Genomic DNA, 19954 nt, shown 5'->3' with positions numbered 1-19954 from the left:
CTGGGAGGACGCAGAGCATCTTGATCTCCTCTTTATTTTATCTCCCCTAATCACTTATCTCAAAACACGAACAGATTTTTTTAGCTGCTCTTTCTGTTTAATGCCTCTCAGTATTAGGCTATATTCCTGCTGAGCTCTGCTCTATCATGGTTATTTTGCATTTCATCACAACCCATCTCTCCAGTTGTACCATTAGCCTTCCAATATTAGCTGCTAGTTTTTACAGATACTGCTTTAACAGCCACTAGAGTCACACAGTGAATTTCTTTAGTTTTCCACTTTTCTGTAGTGATCGGTGATGCGGGCTCAAAATTATGTCACAATATTTAAAGATAATTTACTGACAATTTAAAAAAAGAAAAGAAAAATAACTGAGTGTTTTGTTGATGCTTGAAAGCAGCATTTATAAATCTTTTCAAATGCACCACAGTCTTCGATAATGCACTTCCTAATTGGAACTCTAAATATATTGAAACAAGATGCCAACAGCAGCATTATAGTAGTGGCCCAGTATCATATCCAGTCCTACAGCATAAGTCAAATATCAACATAAAAGCTTTAAATTTAAAATAAAATTATAGTATAGCCACTGGTCTAAACCTTGGTTTTCCATCCACTGTTTGCTTTCCCTGTCATATGGAGTGCATCTAGCCAGTGCTCCATCAACACCCATTTGAGCCATTTGTTCACATTTGGGTCACACATCACCAGGTAGTTGTTCCTCCTCCTTCATAACCTGATTTTACTCAATGGTCTGTTTTTTTTTTTTTGCCTCAAGTGGTAAAACACATGTTGTTTCCACCTTTAGTGGGAACAGTTTACTTGCATATTTTGCAGAGTGCTGTGCTTTGCCAGAGGTTGCTAAAGTAGCTTCCTTTTTAGGCACCAAATGGTCATCAGAGGCTGACATCTGACTCTTGCTCTTAGACATGCCTGGGCTTGTGTCCTTGTTGTACACACTAGGGAACATAAAGGCACGCTGTTGCGAGCAATAATAGCATGATAAGATATTTTTATATAACATAAAAACATTTATATTGGTGTTATCACAGCCAGTATGATGTGACATAGCCCTTCTTGCATCTCAATAACATTTCTGAATTGATGCTAGATCACAGCTGTGTTTTTTTTTTTTTTTTTTTCTGAAACAGTTGTTTGGGCAGCGTGGTGGTGTAGTGTCACATTACAACAAGAAGATCCTGGGTTCTAGCTCCCCACAATCATGATAAATGGATGAAGAGATGGATAAATTGATTTTTTTTTTAATGGGAAACATTGAGTGTGTGTTAAAAATAGCAGTTTTGGAGGAGACAGTTGACCTAATGTTGTCCTCTTCCCCTCACCCCAAACTGGTCCAGGCAGATGGCCGGGCTCAGGGAGGGCCGTCTGGGGCTCTTGAGGTTTCTTCCTGATAAAAGGGAGTTTTTCCTTCCCACTGTCACAAAAACACTTGCTGATACGGTGTCATGACTATTTTCTCTGTACTAGTGTAAGCACTTTGAAGCAGCTGTTGTTGTGAGTTGTTGCTATATAAATAAAACTGAACTAAAAAAAATTTATATACTGGAAGTTAAAGAACGAGTTTAAATATTTCCATAAGGTTTATGTTAACCCATGCTTTGAACGGTTCATCATTAGGGCCCACTTTGATGGTTTTTGCTGTTCATCGATACAAGGTTTCATACAAACTCCTTTATGTAATAATGTCATCATAACCAGATCAGTATAAAGGGCAATGTAAACATTCAGCATTTAAACCTGTTTAGAGTATCTCTTAGCTTTCTCTATGTTTTTTAAACAAAAATAACATAATAAGACAAAAAATAATAAGACAAATAAACTAACTGACACCAAGGACTATTTCCTACTGGTGTTGGTACGTAGCTGAAAAGCAACTGTGGGTATGGTATGCTAGAAAATTCGCATTGGGATCATTTTATCTGCCTCATTATGCATCTGTCTGCGGCGCTCCATGTCCGTGCTTGTTAATTGTTGTTAAAGGTCTGTTGGTAAAAAGAGGCAGGATTATTTAGGCTCCATAAACAGAATAAACACATGCAGTGCACCCTCAGACTTAAGATGCTATACTCAGACGACATCAAAGCATAAATTAGCTAGCGATTACTGGGGAAAAAGCCTTTGAGATCATTTGCAGTGCTCCTCTGTAGAGAGTGACCATTATGGACGTGAACCTCCCCAATAAGCGACGTTGACTCTAATTAAGTTTAATAAAGTTTACCCTCATATTCCTCTATTTTTTTTCGTTTCATCTTGATTTGCTAAAAGGTATTAGAAGTAATGAGAGTCTTTTGCCTCCCGGACCAGGGCTTAGTTGGAGGAGGGACACATTTGTTCACACAAACAGACACACAAACAGAATGTTATATGCATTTTCCTAAATCAGACAACTAAGGTTTTCCCTCATTAATTATTTGGAAAGTCAGTTACTATGCTAAAAAAAAGCCATCTTTACACTTAGCTGGTAATTATGTTGCAGGCTTTAGTGGGTCATCTTATCCCAGCGGTCCCCAACCTTTTTTGCGCCACGGACCGGTTTATGCCTGACAATATTTTCACGGACCGGCCTTTAAGGTGTCGCGGATAAATACAACAAAATAAAACTAGTACCGGTACTGAAAAAAAGAAGATTTATTCATAACACACGTGAAAAGACCCAGGAAAACCAAGTTAACGTTAAAAACGATAACAAAATAACGCTGAAAACTGATAAAAACCCTGAAAACCATACATTTCACACCTGAGCCTCAACTCTCGCGGCCCGGTACCAAACGACTCACGGACCGGTACCGAGGCCCGGGGGTTGGGGACCGCTGTCTTATCCGATCTTATCGAGACAACATTACAACTCTCACAAACACTATTCATACTTGCAGTAGAAAACAGTATGTCTTTTTTTTTTGGTCAAATTTAAAAAGATTTTAATGGACAGGCCTTCTCATTCCCATGTTAAAAAAAATACACCATTATGATATTGTTTGATTTCATTTTAGGATACCTAACGGCATCAACAAGCCTCTTTAACCATGAGTAAAGCGGACATCCTAGGTTGTGGTTGTAACACAAATCCCCATTTACTTCTCAGATGATTGGCCTATGGCAGGAGTACCAACCTCTTCGAGATCCACTGCTGCCGCTGCCGCTGCATTGCCCACGGCTAAAAGTAGATCACAGAGGAACGTGAACTCCACCAGTCACTGTTTCTGCTGACAGCAGTGGCTTATCCGCTGAAACTCCCTCCATGAACAAACAGCCTCCTAGTCCGAGTTTAACCATGGGGGAAATCTCCCCACACACCCCAAAAACAGGAATCTTTCCCCAGTGATGAAAATGCCAGTGGTGTTTTCACTTTCTCACCCTGTTCCCCGCTCTGTGCCGAGAGAGAAACCAAGAGGAGGCTGGCGTGTGAAATCACAATGGCTGCGAATGATGCGTTGCGTTGTACACAATTGTGAAGGAAAACACTGGCAGTTTGTGCTCTAAGCTGTTTTCGGCGCAGCACATGTAGAGCTGAGATCAAATGACATGGAGTGGATAGCTTGTGGCTGAAGTACCAGCACAGCATGAGCGCGAAAATGTTTTTTAAAACGGGGCCAAAAGAGCGGCGTGAGACATAGACTTACATTGTAGACCACATCATTAGCAAACATAACACCTGTCTGTTGCCTTTAGTTTAGTTTCTGCCAAGAAACTTCTTTTGCTTTTATGCCTGCTGAGTGTTTTTTTTTTTCTCTTTTACCTTAGGTGAAGCGGCAAGTTGAGAGGGAATTGAAAATTGTCCAGCTAGCTTCATTTGATTTATCATCCTGATTAAAAAAAAAAAGAAAAGAAAAAAAAAAGACTCAAAGAACTCTGTAGGAGTTGAAGCTTTAGAGAACATTTTCTCCTTATCAATATGTAGTATATGACAGGAAATCATGGCTTCATTTCAAATAAATTTCACGTTACTGGAGGTAGTGCAACATAGGGAAAAGATGGGGAAGGTAATTTGTTTCAGGTGCAGGTTGGTGTAGTTTGATGCACATCTAATTTGAAATCACATTTTTGACATTTTTATTTCACTAAGAAAAGAGAGAGGTTGTAAAAACTGGAAAGTAAGAAAACAGAAAACTTGTGGGACTTGTTAAGGTTCAAAAAATATTGGGGATGGACACCAGAGGAAAAACCCACAATAACAACACTGGTCCGGTCGGGTTGAGTCAAACGATGATTTAATGATCACACACATGGGAGATGAAAGATAAAGATAATTTAACATTTAACTTTAAAACTGAAACAAATGGAACAAATAGCATAGCAGTCAATTCTAAAATGCAAATTCACCAGTGAACCAAAGGTGTTTAAATGTTTTGGGTGGGTTGCACGGTTGCCGTACATTTTCTTCTGGAAAATCTCTTATAGATATGAGCAGAGTCTGCCACAACTGTTACTGAGTACAAGTTGCAGTAGTCTTCCATCTACAGGATGTTATGCTGTGAAACTGCAGTCCCCTGGCCAATGAACTCCATTTGCAATCCAATTTCTTCTTCATCTAAGAAACTATGCTTATCCTTCAGCAAAACTGAAAGTTTTACATATGAGCTTTGGTTGAGCATCAATACCATCAGCATCCAAACAGGCATAAAAAAGAAACATGAGATGGAGCAGGCTCCTTTCACACACTGCATATTTCAGCTCATTTGTCCCATTAACAGCCTGGACACATAAGGCAGTGCCTCTGCTTCATCGACTGGAGTTCATTTATGGAGGAAAATCTATAGAAGAGCGACACATATCCATCTGCTTCCTCACTCCCTTTGGGAGAGTCATTTGTGTACTTATTTAGGCTGTGGTCAGCCATTAGACTATGCCTCTCTGCTGGACTGTGTGGACTAAAATGCTAATTACTTCCCATCCCTTTGCTATGCTGATAACTTCTCCCATGTAATTTTCTTGCCATATGTCTGGAAGAATCTCTTGGTTGGTGTAGCAAAATTAGATTGGTTGAAACAGGTGCCGAGTTTGTGTTAATTGGCATTATGCACATCATAATTCACCCTTACCACAAATGCCCTTTTACTACTCAAATGCTTCATAATGGAACATGCTTGCTCAGCTTACCACAAGCTTTAAGAATCAGCCAGGAGGAAGACCTGCCTTTGTAATGAGGTTAACTGAGGGAAGAATGCCACTATAGTAGGAGCTTGTTTCTAGTGTTTCTCTTTGACTCCGTGGAGCAAAGGGGAGGGAAATTAGGTGTGTGTTTCAGGTGTGGTTGTCTCAGTGGGTTTGTGTGTATCCTCAGTAGACTTCAGTTGGGGTCCTAATAATAACTTGAAAGTGCAAAGTCTAGAGCATGGCTCCACATAATTAGCCTTTAGCAGGAATCAAGCTAATTGCAGAGAGGTAATTGGGCACACTTTACAGTCTGTTTGTCTGCCGTGATACACACAAACACCCACAGTTACACACTGTACTTTCCCACCTTGGCGTTTCATGTTGCTTGTCACTTTGATTTCCAGATGAATTAAAAAGCATTTTAATTAGTTGATTTCTTCGCCGTGTCATCTTTTTTTTTTCCTTGGGAACAGAAGCCAGCAGATAAGATTCGAGTTAAAAAGTCCATTAAAAGTTTCTACATTAATGGCTTCCACAGTGGAATTGAGAGTAAAAGATTCTCATCACACAGTTCTTGTGTTGATTGTTTTTTTGCGTTTCTTTGTTACTCCTTTCATATTTTACTGTTCTACAGCCACAAACCTTTGGAAATAAATGTTGTGCAACTTTACTCATTTTGGGAAACTGAAAATGATGTTCAAAATTGTTGGTTGGTTCTAGTTTTTATGATTATGCTACTAAGTAAAGAAGAAATGCAATTGTCAAATTTCAAATTCTATGATATTATCGCTGTGTGACCTTTTGACATGTGCACTGACCTTGAATTTGACCTTCCTAGTAGCAGGAGATCTGTAATACTGCAAAGTGAACTTAGAATTTTTTAAAGCAAATTGAAATATCCCAGCAGTTTTCATTTTCTTTCACAATATGCTGTTGAAAATACGAGTGGGCGATATAGGAAAAAAAATTCTGAATAACGTATCGGTGATTCCAGCTGGCAATTTATTAATGCAAACACAGCATTATACACAATTTAAACTCAACTAAACAATAAACATAGGTGTAATACATATATATATATATTTTTTTATTTTTTTTATTTAAAAAAATATTAAATATCTCACAAACAGTAGCCAATCAGCTATTTCATACGTCATATCTGGACTCAGTACATCAAAATCTATCAAAAAGAAATAAAACATTTTATCTCTGAAGCACACGTCTGAAAAATGATTAACCAGTGTTTCAAAAAACATAGATTTGACTTAGCAAACTTTGTTTGAAGGAAATTTGATGTTGTGTTTAATGCAGAGCTGGCTTGGAAGAAGAGCTTGACATGCTGCGAGTCCAGGCTGCTATGGACCGGGCCACAGTAAAGGAACTCCACCTCTGTCTTGCAAACAAACACCAAGGTGAGCATTTTCCTTCACACTAGTTCTTCTTTTTGTCAGGGAGTGCCTTAAAAATTACAAAATAATGTTTTTCTCTTTGGTCTTTATTAATTTGAATGCATGTTTTAATTTGTCTGAAAATAATGAAACTAAACTGAATTCTACGCAGTTATTCTGTTTTTAATTTTAAGCTCATTTTGTTTGCAATGCTACTTCTTCTTCTTCTTCTTCTTCTTTTTTTTTTTTTTAATTAAGCACTGGTCTGGTCAGGGCCATGTGCATTACTGCGCGGATTTAATAAGACTACTCCCAGGAGAATTCATAGGACAACTCAATTAAGACTTGATCAACTCCTGGTAAATTGATTAGGACATCAAGTGTGGTGTCCATCTTGTCTGCATGTATTATTCCTGGTGTTAAAAATTACATCCCTTTTAATCCAATCTGCTGCTTTGTCAGATGCTGACCACTGCAACCAGTGACCTTAATTAACTAGTTCAATAACAGATCTGTTCTATATCACTTTAATTTTCTTCACAGCCAATGATGGTGTCTGGTGAAGATGCAAGCATGTGATTTAAAGGATTGCACTAATTAAAATAGTGGCTTGACTTCTGTTGACAGTCTAGTTAGGAATATGAGAAAGCAGCCTCTGTTGAAAGGACATGCTTGGCTTTACATTTTGTCAGGGAAGAATCCCTTAACTTTGAAGGAGTGTGGTCTCAGCAATAGATAGGCATCTGTGTTTTCTGATTTGGTATAGTTTTAATACAGATTATGAACATGTCTGCTGTTTTGCAGTTCAAATAAGGTTACACCATTGTGGCAACATTCAGAATATTTCATATTAAATCTAGACTGAACTGAGTATATTTGGAGTCAGTTGGACATAAAGTCAAGACTCTTAAGAGGAAATTATGGATGGCCATAAGATTTACTCCTGAGGAACCGCTTTGACCCGATCAAAAAGATGCAAGGTTCAGTCGCTCACACCAGGATCACACTAACGAAAGACAGCAGATGAAAGGAACGGAGTCTTTGTGCTGCTTCCTATGAGGAGACACGGGAGGGATGTTAATGTATGCTGCAGTGCCAGAACCTCCTTCAACAGTGGGTGACTAGGGAGCCACCACGTCTTCTTATCAAGGTAGTGCTGAGGTGCCAACTCCCATGCCACCAGTGCTGGAGCTGGATAATTGTCTCCCAACCTGGTTATGTACCCAGCGAACACAGCAGCCCTCCTGTCCTATTTGGTGCTCTGTCTGATTGAATGTGACATGTAGGGAAGACAAAAGGGCAGGCTAATTCAAAGTAACAAACTTCCCTGGGCAAAGCATCAATGCAAAGCAAGGGAGCAGCAGCTCTTTACAACATGACCCTCTCTCTTTTTCCTCTCTGCTTCTGTGGCCGCTTTTTTTCCCCTCAACTCGTTCTCCAAAAGATCAAGTGACCTAAAAAGTCAAGGTCCTGAATATTTAATGTTTCCAGCCTCATTGTACAAATTATTTTGGTCATCCCGTCAGGAATGTTTAAATAGGAAAGAAAGAAAAGCAGAATGTTTTGTATTGTTCTCTTTCAAACATTCGTTTCGGTGTCTCACTATGGGGAACACTCTCTCAGCGTTGTCCTCAGAAGCCTCTATATCATTACTCCAGCCAGCATTGGCTGGCAGTCGTGACGCTTGCGTCAGGGAGGGGCCACCCTCCTCCCTATAAAAGGGTGTGACGCAGCATCACCCATCATTCAATTTCCTCTTCTCGCTTCTTAGAAACCTCATCTCTCCTGACTGTGAACGTGAGTCCTAGCTTAACTGTCCATGCGAGCAAGCTAACACCTTGGTCACCGGGCGCTAGCACGGTTCGCGTTTCGAGTCGCTTGCTCATCACCACAGAGCCAGGTCGGAGAGTGTGTTACCTGCCACCACGCACCTAGCACAACAGCTAGCTGACCAAGCTAACAGTTTTTTGCTACACACGGTCACCAAGCCAGGTAGCACAAGCGCTAGCCACCACACTAGCTAGGTCATACTAGCTCACCATAGCTATCCGACCGAGAGAAAAGAAAAAAAAAAAAAAGATCAGCGTTAGCCGTCCAGCCAATTCCAAGCTAGCTCCACCAAGCTTCCTTAATATGGCAGACTGCAAACCACTGACCAGAATTTGCCCCTGCGGTTGCAAAATCTCAGGTTCAGATACACATGACGCGTGTGTGATGTGCCTCGGGCTGCAACATGCCCAAACGGCTATTTCCACACCGGGTTCATGCGAACACTGCGCTTGCTTCACCCTAAAAAGTCTTCGCCGAAGGCTAGCCCGCCAGGCTAGCCTGTCAAAGAAGGACCCAATGCTGTCTCCAATCGGCCCACCGATGGAGCACACTGAGTCAGCCACACCAGGCACCAGCTGGGGCGACGAGATGGATATCGTCCTCCCACTGGCGGATGATGCCGAGGTCAGCTGCGAAGCTATGTTGTCTGATTCCCTCGAGGCTAATGATGAGCTACTCAGCGAATCCTCTGAGGGAGCGTCGGAACATCTTGTCTCGGACGAGCATGACAACGTTTTCTTTGCCCCCTCTTCTGCGACACAAGGGGCCGATTGTGATAACCCCGGCACACAGTCCCGCGGCATGGAGCTATTTGACGTTGCAAAACGGGCAGCTGAAAAGCTGGCGATCCCATGGCCCGCGGTGACAACGGAGACCTCCACCTCACGATACGAGGGTAAAAGGCTCCCCAAAGTGAAGTGCACTACTAAGCAGATACTGCCGCTTTTCCCCGAATGCGTGGACGAGGTTTCCATGTCATCTGGTCCGTCCCTGCCCTCCAAGGCCAAACGCCTGCAGTCCTCCCTGGCTGACAAGGCGTGTAAATCAGTTGCCACCACCGTGAGGGCATTGAACGCCTCATCGCTCCTGCTAGCCTACTCGGCGGAGCTCCAGGACCAGACTGCTGCGAACCTGGATGCTAGCAAGCTGTGGGAAGAGCTGGGCATTGTTACGGACCAGTGTCTCCACCTCACTAGAGCAGCAGTACAAGCGGCGGGCAGAGCTCTCAGCATCATCGTCCTACAGGAGAGGGCCAGATGGCTGAACTTGTCGGAGCTTTCAGATGGAGAAAAACGTGACATTCTGGATGAAAGCATCGACCCCGCTGGCCTTTTCGGGACCGCCGCTGCCACCATGCAAAGACAGTTCGAGAAGAAAAAGAACAAGGGAGAGGCCCTGCAGCTGTGTCTCCCTCGGAAGACCCCCCTCCTCCCAGTTGCCGAATGTTCGCTCAGGTCACCAGCCGGCGTGCCGATGTTTAGAATCCCTCGCCGCCCAGCCCCACAGGTTGCAGCCCAGGGTCCCCTAGGATCGCAGAACCCTAAGACCCACTGGCCCAGGAAACATGTCCCGCCTGCTGCCGCTCAGGGTGCCCCACCACCAGCCAAGAAGTCGGACCGCAAGAAGAAGCGGACTGCCTAACATCCCCCACGGGGAGATCGGAGCCGGACCAGCCCGGGCTCCAAGTCCATTCGGAGAAGTGTGTTCTGCCTCCACCTTTCAGCGCCTGGGACTCGAGTTGGATCCCACAGAGCCACAAGAGGGAGCCAAAGCTCCGTCTACTGTGGAGTGCCTGTCTTTGGGGCCGCTGTCAGCAAGAATAGAGAGATGGCGAGCTCTCGCTGCGCCAGAATGGGTTGTGAGGACATTAGGGTGAGGCTATCGTTTACAATTCGCAACCACCCCTCCCAGATTTCACAGAGTGATTTTCTCTCTTGCAAAAGGCGAATCAGCCAGGATCCTGCAAGAAGAAATAACTACCTTGCTATCAAAGGGAGCAGTACGAGAAATACCCCAGGAGCAGAGCCAATGCGGCTTTTACTCAAAGTATTTTCCCGTAGGCCCAAGAAGGGAGGGGGAATACGTCCGATACTGGACCTACGGGCTCTGAATCAGCATCTGAGGTCATACAAATTCAGGATGTTGACGACCACCACTCTGCTGCATGTAGTGCGCCCAGGCGATTGGTTTACATCAATAGACCTGAAGGACGCATATTTTCACATCCCTATTTACCCGCCTCACAGAAAATTCCTGCGCTTTGCGGGCGGGTTACGGTCCCGTCCTTTGCACATGCTGGCTCGCAGACTGATAATGTGGATCAGCATCAATCTGTTGTCACTGAGAGCTACTCACATTCCAGGAGCTCTGAACTTGGGAGCAGACTTAATGTCCAGGGGAAACCCGCAGTACGGGGACTGGACCGTGCACCCACATGTGGTGACCCAAATCTGGACCCGCTTTGGCCACCCACAGGTCGATCTGTTTGCCTCGAGGGAGAACGCTCAGTGTCCACTGTATTTCTCCCAGAGGGACCAGGAGGCTCCACTAGGGGTAGCTCACAACTGGCCACAAGCTCTGCTTTATGCGTTCCCTCCACTGGCCTTAATTTTTCCCACTCTAACCAGAGTGAGAGAGAGAGGGCTAACAATGATATTGATCGCCCCAAGGTGGACGAGGTCCCATTGGTTAGCGGAGATTATGCCCGTCTTGTGGAGCGAACCTTGGGCTCTCCCTCTCCGACGAGAACTAGTCTCCCAAGCCAGGGGGGAGATTTTTCACCCTCACCCCGAGCTCCTCGCCCTGTGGGCTTGGCCCGTGAGAGGTTGAATCTGAGTACAGCAGGACTCCCCAGGGGTGTTATAGCCACTATACAGAGTGTTAGAGCCCTCTCCACAAGATCATAGTATGAGAACAAGTGGAGGGTATTTGAGGAATGGTGTGGAAAGTCTCTCCTTTCTCCAAGAACTGTTAGATAAAGGAAAGGCCTTTTCCACAATTAAAGTATATCTAGCAGCCATTTAAGCCTGCCATGTGGGCTTCGTGGATGGCCCAGTGAGCCATCACCCGCTAGTCTGCCGTTTCATGAAAGGGGCACAACGGCTCCACCCAGTGTCTAAACCTCTCGTTCCCACGTGGGATTTATCCCTCGTGCTGGGGGCAGTTTCACAGCCACCATTTGAACCACTAAACCAGGTGGAAATAAAAATCCTGTCTTTGAAAACTGCATTGCTCCTGGCTCTCGCATCTGCGAAACGTGTCAGTGATATTCATGCGCTGTCAGTACACAAAGAGTGCACCTGATTCACGCGGGATAACTCTAGAGTCACACTCAGGCCAAATCCGGCCTTTGTGCCCAAAAATCCTTATCTCCAATGCATCCCATTGGAGCTGGAAATTTTTTGCCCTCCTCCTTTCTCGTCCCCTGAACAGGAGCGCCTACATGCTCTCTGTCCAGTTAGGGCTTTATGTACCTATAGAGAGAGAACGAAGGCTTTCAGGAGGTCGGATCAGCTGTTTGTTTCCTGGGCTAAACCACATCTTGGCAAGCCCATTAGCAAACAACGCATTTCCCACTGGATTGTTGAGGCGATCCAATTGGCTTATTCCAGCTTCTTCTCCCCCCCGACTAGAGGGATGGCAACCTCTTGGGCCCTTTTTAGGGGCGTCTCTATAGAAGAGATATGTGCAGTGGCGAGCTGGGCTTCACCTTTGACCTTTGCAAGGTTTTACAGGTTGGATGTCACTGCACCAACTCTAGCCCACACTGTGGGGCCCCACGAGACCTCCTAAGTGGGCAGTCAGTCGTTCAGATGGGCTTATCTGGCAATACGGGAGTCTGCATATCCCATAGTGAGACACCGAAACTAATGTTTGAAAGAGAACTTGAGGTTACTCTACTCCGTAACCCCCGTTCTCTGATAACATGAGTGAGGTGTCTCACCAGATCACCAGTAATGATATAGAGGCTTCTGAGGACAACGCTGAGAGAGCGTTCCCCATAGTGAGACACCTCACTCATGTTATCAGAGAACGGGGGTTACGGAATAGAGTAACCTCAAGTTTTGTGTTGCCCTTCGCATATACGTAGGCAGGGAAGTTGTTTGTACTTCAGCAGGTAGATACTGGGTAGGTAGCAGTGACAGAGGTCTGTTAGATTGTGTTAGATGTGTTCATGAATACACATGCATCAAATGCCTAAGCACTTGCACTCTTGCATGCTTTCTGTTGTTATCATAAAGTCTAAATCATATGTTTGCCAGGGCCACTATTGAATTTCCCAGAATAAAGCTGCATGTTTGTCTGTGGAGATTAGAAGTCCTTTGGGGAAACACAGTGGACTACAAAGCAGTGCAGCCTGGGGCTGTGTATTCACAAGGGATTCAAGCACTTCTCTTCGTTTGTTTTAGGTCCCCAGAGAGAGGTTGCATATAGTATACACCCGCCTGCACTTCTGAGCCCTGTTTTCCTATTTCCCGGTGGACTATTAAATAAAACACCTTTCTATTAATCTGAAGTTAAAGGGCTGTGTAAGATTTTTGAAACCAAAGGTGTTTTTTGCAGTGAAAATTCCAAGTCCACATGAAAACAGCGTTAGGGATTTTTCAGATTTGATTGACAAAAAGGAAAAAAGACACTGAACCTCAGGAAGGAAATTAGACCTTACTAATGCTAATTGATTTAAATGTACCCTTTTTATAATTATTCTATTGATTGAGCAGCTTGAATTTGACACAAAGTGTCACAATAGCGAGCTTTGTTCTTCTTTGCAGAATTACTTCACAAAATGGTTGAGGAGCACCAGGTCAAAAGCAGCACTCCGAAAAAGCCTTCTCTTCTTTCAGGTCGAATGGAGCAGTTATTGAAAAAGGTACAGCACTATGCCGTCATGGGGTGTTCTTTGTCACTGCCTATAAAGGAAATCCAACACAGCCATAAGTTCAGCATGGCAGCTCTCAGAAATTTTTGATTTTGCTCTTTCAAGGATAGTTTAACGGTGTTCGTATGCATTGGAGAAGGGTCATGTAGTAATTTCCAAGCACAGTATCAACTAGACAGTCTATAAATTGCCAAATATAATTTGTGTATCCCAGAAAATACTAGTTGATTTAACGTAGATTTCATAGGTTTGGAGGCATGTTTTACGCTCACACTCACACACACATTTAAAACCCTGCTTGCATGAGCTTATATGTTCCCCCACCCCTTCAGCTTTCATGGCAGTAAATCATCAGGAGTGGGGATAGCCGTCTAATTTTGTTTGAAGGGTACCAGGCTTCACCAGCAGGCAGAGAGAGAACCAAATAAAAGGGAAAAATTGCCTGGAGGCACAAACCCAGCAGGCATCCACTGTTCTCTTAAACAGTCTCCACCAAAGATCTAACAAATAGACTAAGTGCTCATGGTTGCAGCGTAGTTAAAGGTGATCAGGGTAACGGGGTGCAAGTCAGATGTCCATAACCGTGTTTGACTGGGGACGACGGTATTGCTCCCCTCTCCGCCCCCCACCCACACAGCAAACTGTAATTACGCACTTGGGAAAATATCAGTGGAGAGGAAAACTAGTAAATCACGATATGGTCTTTCTCATTGAATCTTACTAATATTAATACTATAGAGCAGGTTGTTATTTTGTCACTAGCAGTCCAAGAATAAGTATTTCTGGGGGGTTTTAAAAACGAAAAAAAAAAAAAAAACTACAGATATATAAGCCAAAATTGATTATTTTGTAGCACAGAAGCCCCATGTATGTTTTTTTTCTTTTCAGATTGATCAACTGGAGCAAAGAATGATAAGCATGGAGGAGCAGACAGAAAGGCTGAAAGATGAAAAAGAGCAGCTACTCGAAGTCAACGAAGACTTGGCCCACAACTGCCGCAAACTCCAAGCCTCTTTGGATCATCAAAGAACTCAAGAAGCTGCTCGTGAAAAGGCAGCCCATGCGCAGGCCGTGGCTCAGGAGGAGCAGCACTGTAGTGAGGTCAAGGCTCTAGAAGTACAGCTGGCCTCATCTCAGAAAGAGGCTACAAAGCTTCATCAGCAGTTGCTGAAGCTGAGACAGGAGCTGGGGATTCTCAGAGCAGCTAAGGACTTCTATAGAAATCGTGCTGCAGGACCGATGCGGGCAGGTGGGATCGCTAACAGCATTAGCAGCAAGGTCAAATTCAAAACAACCAGGCACAGAGGTCTGCTACGGCAGCGCAGCCACCAAAGAGTCAGCGCCAATCAAGCCATCAGCTGGCAAGGGCCAAGCTCCAGTGCCGCTAAAGACGAGTGGGAGGACATGAGCGTAGAAAGGTAATGATACACATGCACGCGCACTGACGCACATATTCTCACACACCCCCTCTCATTATTTTTAGGTGTTTGGGCAGAGAGGATGGGCTGGCTGAATAGATGGGGGGGGGGGGGTAGCAGCAGCAGCATCGAGGGGACAACGTGCATTTGCAAAGCGTAAGCAAATGGGTGATTGAATTTCATTGTCTGTCTAGTTGGTATTCAGGAGCCAAAAGAAGAATGTGAGCAAGAATGATAGAGAGAAGGAGAGAGGAGGGGGGGAAACTACTGTCAGATCCTTTGAAATATCATGGGACGCCTCGCTTGGAGCTTATTGACTGAAATTTGCATGCAAAATTAGCCACCTCTCTACACAAAGTTGAACCGATGCCAGAAAAGCCCAGGGATAAGGGGCCGCCAAAGCCTTGATACCTTCCAGTGATGCCATTTTCATGCACTAGTCACGCTACCCCGAAATTGACAGTTTGGCAGTTTGATTTAATTTACTCGTTCTTTGCATATTTACTACCCCCCATCGACAGCACTAAGGATCCCCCTGCAAGGACCCAGTCCACCCCCTCCTCCCAAACACACACACACAGACACACTCCTATATGAAGCCCACCTTGCGTCTAGTTATGTTAGTTATCTTGTGGCATGTCGGTTCACAAATGTATGTGTGTGTGTGTGCTGCTCTTTTTTTCCTCCAGCCACCCCATTGCCCCCTCCCAACACACACACATAGACATACACACATACGCTTCCTTTCCATCCCACACTCCTCTCCTTAGCTCCTCGCCTTAATTTGGTTAGATGAATTTTGAATGACCCTACTCGGATCAGTACCAGATGTCTACAAGCTGTTTAACACCCTCTAAATTAAGAACCATCGACAGTAATTATTTCATGTATGTTTTATGCAAAAAAGCCACTGAGCCAACATCTATTGAGTGATGGCTGAAATGATTTGATTTCAAACACTCGCTGATATTTATTTCCCTTCTCTTTCTCTCCCGGTATGCCTTGCTCTACACGCTCTCTAGCTCAGCCCTCCTAACTCACTACCTCTTCACCGACTAATTCATCAGACTCTAATCCACCCCAGCTCTATCCGCATGAGGCCGTTTAACGGGGACTGGGTGCAGCTATGCCCTGCTTTCCTAATACCACTCCATGTGGCTAATAAGCAGCAGTCTAATAAACGCTTTACCTGAGAGGAGGATCTAAGTGGATTTTTGAAGAAGGGACCTAAACTGAGATGTTGTCTTATTTAAGGCACCTGTCAACTGATTTGCTACTGTAAAGCCTTCTGTGCCTCGTATCTTCTAGGGGTCCTCTTCACAAATGCTGTCTATGTCTGGTTGACATTCCTGGAAGGTACAGTATTTCTGCCTAAGGAGCTTTGGCCTAAATAGCACCAAATAAAGATGTCAGACTCGTTAAGGCTACTGACAAGTCTTTGTTTTTTTTCCCCCCACCTTATTTTTCTCGCTGCCTCTGGCACCTGCTCTCAAGTTTTGAACTGCTAGAGGCAGCTGACCAATTTAAGCAGATCAGCAGTTTTGCTGCTAAGCAGGAAAGAAAAAGAGCAAGCAGGTAACAGACTCAATCATTCAGTTATGCTAGAAGGAATAAAGGATATGTATTTTCGTGTTATATAAACTCTTGATCAGGGCTGCAGGACAGTACATTTCGGATGATTGGGCCACAAATTATGGATAAGGATAATATCAAAGATGGCAAACATTAATTTTCTCTCAAGGTACCAGAGTTTAAAAACGCTACTGGAGGGATTTGCTGTGATTGAGAACATAAGAGAACATTCCTTTAAATAAAACAGTAGCATAAGAGTAGATCAGGGATGTCAAACATAAGGCTCGGAGGCCAGAATTGGTCCGGCATATAATGTGGCCCACCGGACGGCTTTGAAGAATGTGAAGAGGAGGATCAATTTTGCCTTTTTTTTTTACTGTATTTTCAGACGTTTTACAGCTTTTCATCCTGACAAAGAAATCACCCATAGCCATTCACACAACACCAAAATAATTAATTAATAGTCCCTGTTCTTTCACTACCTGCTAAATAATCATTTTAAAGACAATTTTAAAGAACAGTAGTAATTATTATTAAAAGAGCATTTTCTGTGAATTAACAAAAACTTTGTTTTATAATAACAGGATATTCTGGGCATGGGCTACATATTTATTTAAGCCCAAAGAGTAGTGCTTACAGATTTATTTTAATACTGTTGAGATTGCACTTCTTTTTCTTATATTAAAATATTACCTGGATTAAATGTGTAGTTGAATATGCTTACTGTGACAGAAAGGGGAATTTCACTAGTTTGGCCTACTTAAGATCAAAGCCTGTATGTGGCTCACAATGTAAAATGAATTTGACATCCTTGGAGTAGACAAAGCTAATCTTGGGTCTTAAAAACGTACAAGTGCCTTAGAAAATACATTATTCCTAAAGGCCAGCAGGAGGCGACTGCTCTGATTGCAAAAAGAAGTCCAATTGTCTCTCTGGATTCATGAGCACAGTAAATTTTTTATGGTTCACATCCAAAATTAACATGATGGTCATTTTGTAAAATACAGCCCCATGTAGAGTAAGACAGACCAGCAGAGTATGCTTTAGGCTGTGCCTACCTGCCTGTGATTGACAGGTTACTACTGTAGGGGCATGCATACTGTATCTGCTCAGTTCTTGGTGAGATCCACCCCTTACACCCCTTGGATGCTCTCATTTCCTCAGTGTAAGCATCTGCTGTCATTATGTTTCTACATAACAGGTTATCTGTATTTGCTCCACACAGGTTTGGACTCAGCATGTAAAAGCTTAGACATGTCCTCACATATAGAGTGGAAGCACCATGTACTGTAAATATATATATGGTGTGTCTTAAAGAGGAACTAGGGAACAACTAGTTAGACTGCAGACACAATTAAGAACTCCATTAATAATACTAAATTTAAGTTGGATCTATTTGCTGTCATCACCAAGTCGATGCACGCAACCCTGGTGTTAGTGTTGGTGATTCGTAATCTTTAGCAAAGTCCCTGTGCCCCTTCCAGGCTGGTTTTAACCCTAACTAGCCCCCAGGCTTGTCACGTTCCAGTTAGATCCTCTCTCTGTGGTCTTTACCTCCACTGCTTCTCCCAGACCCCACCTTAATAAACCCGCCAGCGTAAATGTCACTGGCTTCCACCTTCACGTCAAAGGTCACTGTCAATAAACCTGTGTGCATGTGTGTGTGTGTCTCTCAGGAAGCCCTTACCGTGCGTCCATCAGATGCAACTTTGCTTGGCTCCGCTCAGCCGTGCCTCTCATACATGTCTGTCACACACAGAGGGCTAATGAAGGCCACAGCCGCTCTCATACATGTTGATGCATTCACAAACAGCACCAGACACTGCAGCTTTTCACTTAATTTACACACACATTTACACTTCCAGCTCAGAAATTGGATGGGACATTGATTTTCTGTTTGAAGGAGGGGGCCGAGATGCACATATTTTTGCTTGATGTCAACTAAATCAACCATAAAAGGTAAATTGGATTTTTGTCCAAGGGTGGTACTTTCAGAACCAGGGTTGTCGGTTCAACTTCTAGTCTGTAATAGACTTCACCTTTCTCTACAGTGACAGTGCAGAGGAGTACTCGGACAGTCTCAACAGCCTGCCCTCGGGGACGGTGCCTCACAGACAGCACACTAATAGACAGGTTGGTCTGCCCTTGTCTTTTAATTGTTTTTGGACTTAAAAAAGGAATAAAGATACAGTTAGAAGTAAGCGTCAGCTGTTTCCTGCTCACTGCTTTTTTGTACGGATTAACATTTTACTTGGGTTTGTGTGAATATTCAGCCTTTAAATGAAACTGCCTACAAGTGAATTCAATTAATGAAGGTCTTAGTATACAATGTCTCCTTGGTCCTAAATATGAGTGTAAATTTCAGCATATTTTTAATAATTCTCTCAGACAAGCTTGTCATTTCTTTACGTAGTCTTCAGGAATAGTTCTCCAGGCCTCTTGAAGGAGCTCTTTTTTGGACGTTTGCTGTTTAATGTGCATTTCCTGGCTCTGAGGACGACAAACCATGAAAGAGCCTCTACCATGTTTTGCACATGTCTTTGGACACCCACTGTTGTACCTCTCTCCTGAGCTCCTCTGTAAATACTGATTAGAGTTTGAACCAACATTTTCAAATTTGTATGTTTTTCAATGGAAAAAAGTAATACTTATCAAATAATATGTAGACGGTGTAGGTAACACTATAGGTAATTCAGAAGTGATCGAAAACTGCAATTCTTCAAATGCCCACTCAAGGGATGTTTTACAAAAGGCTTACAGCCTGATACAAAAAAAGAGTTTTAGTCTATTTCCTCTGTCTGTGACAACAAAGATAGGTATCACCAACATTTAGTTGTACTAAAAAAAACAAAAAAACAAAAACAAACTGTGTATCAGCTAGCTGTTTTTTGTTCTTTTGTTTTGTTTTTGCTAGCCAAAGTTATCATCACTCTTTATTAAATTATTGTTGCATCCTACTTACAAAACTGGCCCTGCAGTTCTAACATTATGTAATAACTTTGTAACTCCATCCTGAAATAGTAGCCTGCAAAGCAGTGGAGTGACGTCTCAGTGGCTATCCATCCATCTTTTATATACAGTTTAATGTCTGCATAAATAATTCTTAGGGCCTCTGTAACTACTTTTTGTGTTGTTTGAGCCGTGCTGTACTATTCATTTTTAACTGGCTATCGCTTTATGTCTACATTCACAAAGACTTTCCTAGTCTTGTGACTGAGGAAGCCTTTGTGAATGCACACCACGAAATCATTAGGCCTGGACCCTTGCACTTGTCCACATCAAACCTCTTCACAGTGCTACATGGCAGATCCAAACCCTTGAGAGAAAAGTCCGTCAAGAGGAGAGACGAAGAGAGAAAGAGAGGGGCCTTAAAGATGTGCTGCCTCTTCTCTTCTCCTCTTTTTCTCGTTTCAGCAGCACCGAAGCAAAGTAGAAAGTAGAGAAGAGATGGTTGTTGTGAATATAACCTGGGAGCTGTCAGGGCCCTTATCTCAGATCCCCTTTAGTTTCCCCAGTCCTGATCCTCTAAATGTGCCCATCAGCTCCTTCTGGGTTCATCGCTTTGACAGCCCAAGCCCCGCGCAACGTAGTATGTCACAAACCAAAGGGTTCATCTACCCTTTCCTCTCTGCATGCATGATCAAAACTGGCACTGATCAAATCCTACCTGTCCCCCATACAAAGAATGTAGGCAGAGAGCAAGGAGTGAGGTAGGGGGGCCCTTTCTTTGATGTCACTACAAATGATGGTGC

General features: G+C 43.4%; 2 protein-coding genes across 4 annotated transcripts in view; both read left to right on the top strand.

Annotated features, from left to right (window-relative positions):
- cntln (centlein, centrosomal protein) overlaps positions 1–19954 on the top strand; it is a 92395-nt gene that overhangs the window by 38440 nt on the left and 34001 nt on the right. For all 3 annotated transcript variants that reach the window (XM_086295503.1, XM_086295501.1, XM_086295502.1), the window contains 4 exons: positions 6427–6527; positions 13106–13203; positions 14101–14630; positions 18254–18335. In XM_086295503.1, the coding sequence (XP_086151629.1) occupies positions 6427–6527; positions 13106–13203; positions 14101–14630; positions 18254–18335 (811 nt within the window). The remainder of the gene's footprint in view (positions 1–6426; positions 6528–13105; positions 13204–14100; positions 14631–18253; positions 18336–19954) is intronic.
- Positions 8051–10042, top strand: LOC147327678 (uncharacterized). Its single transcript, XM_086297571.1, has one exon. It carries the CDS (start codon positions 8637–8639, stop codon positions 9972–9974), a length of 1338 nt encoding a protein of 445 aa, XP_086153697.1. The 5' UTR covers positions 8051–8636; the 3' UTR covers positions 9975–10042.

Source organism: Aulonocara sp. 'chitande type north' Nkhata Bay, linkage group LG6 (assembly GCF_057382095.1).
Source record: "Aulonocara sp. 'chitande type north' Nkhata Bay isolate Kocher_YH1m ecotype deep benthic linkage group LG6, A_spYH_male_GT1.1, whole genome shotgun sequence".
Lineage (NCBI taxonomy): Eukaryota > Metazoa > Chordata > Actinopteri > Cichliformes > Cichlidae > Aulonocara > Aulonocara sp. 'chitande type north' Nkhata Bay.
The sequence above is the reverse complement of the archived record's forward strand: the minus strand, read 5'-3'. Positions and strand labels throughout refer to the sequence as shown.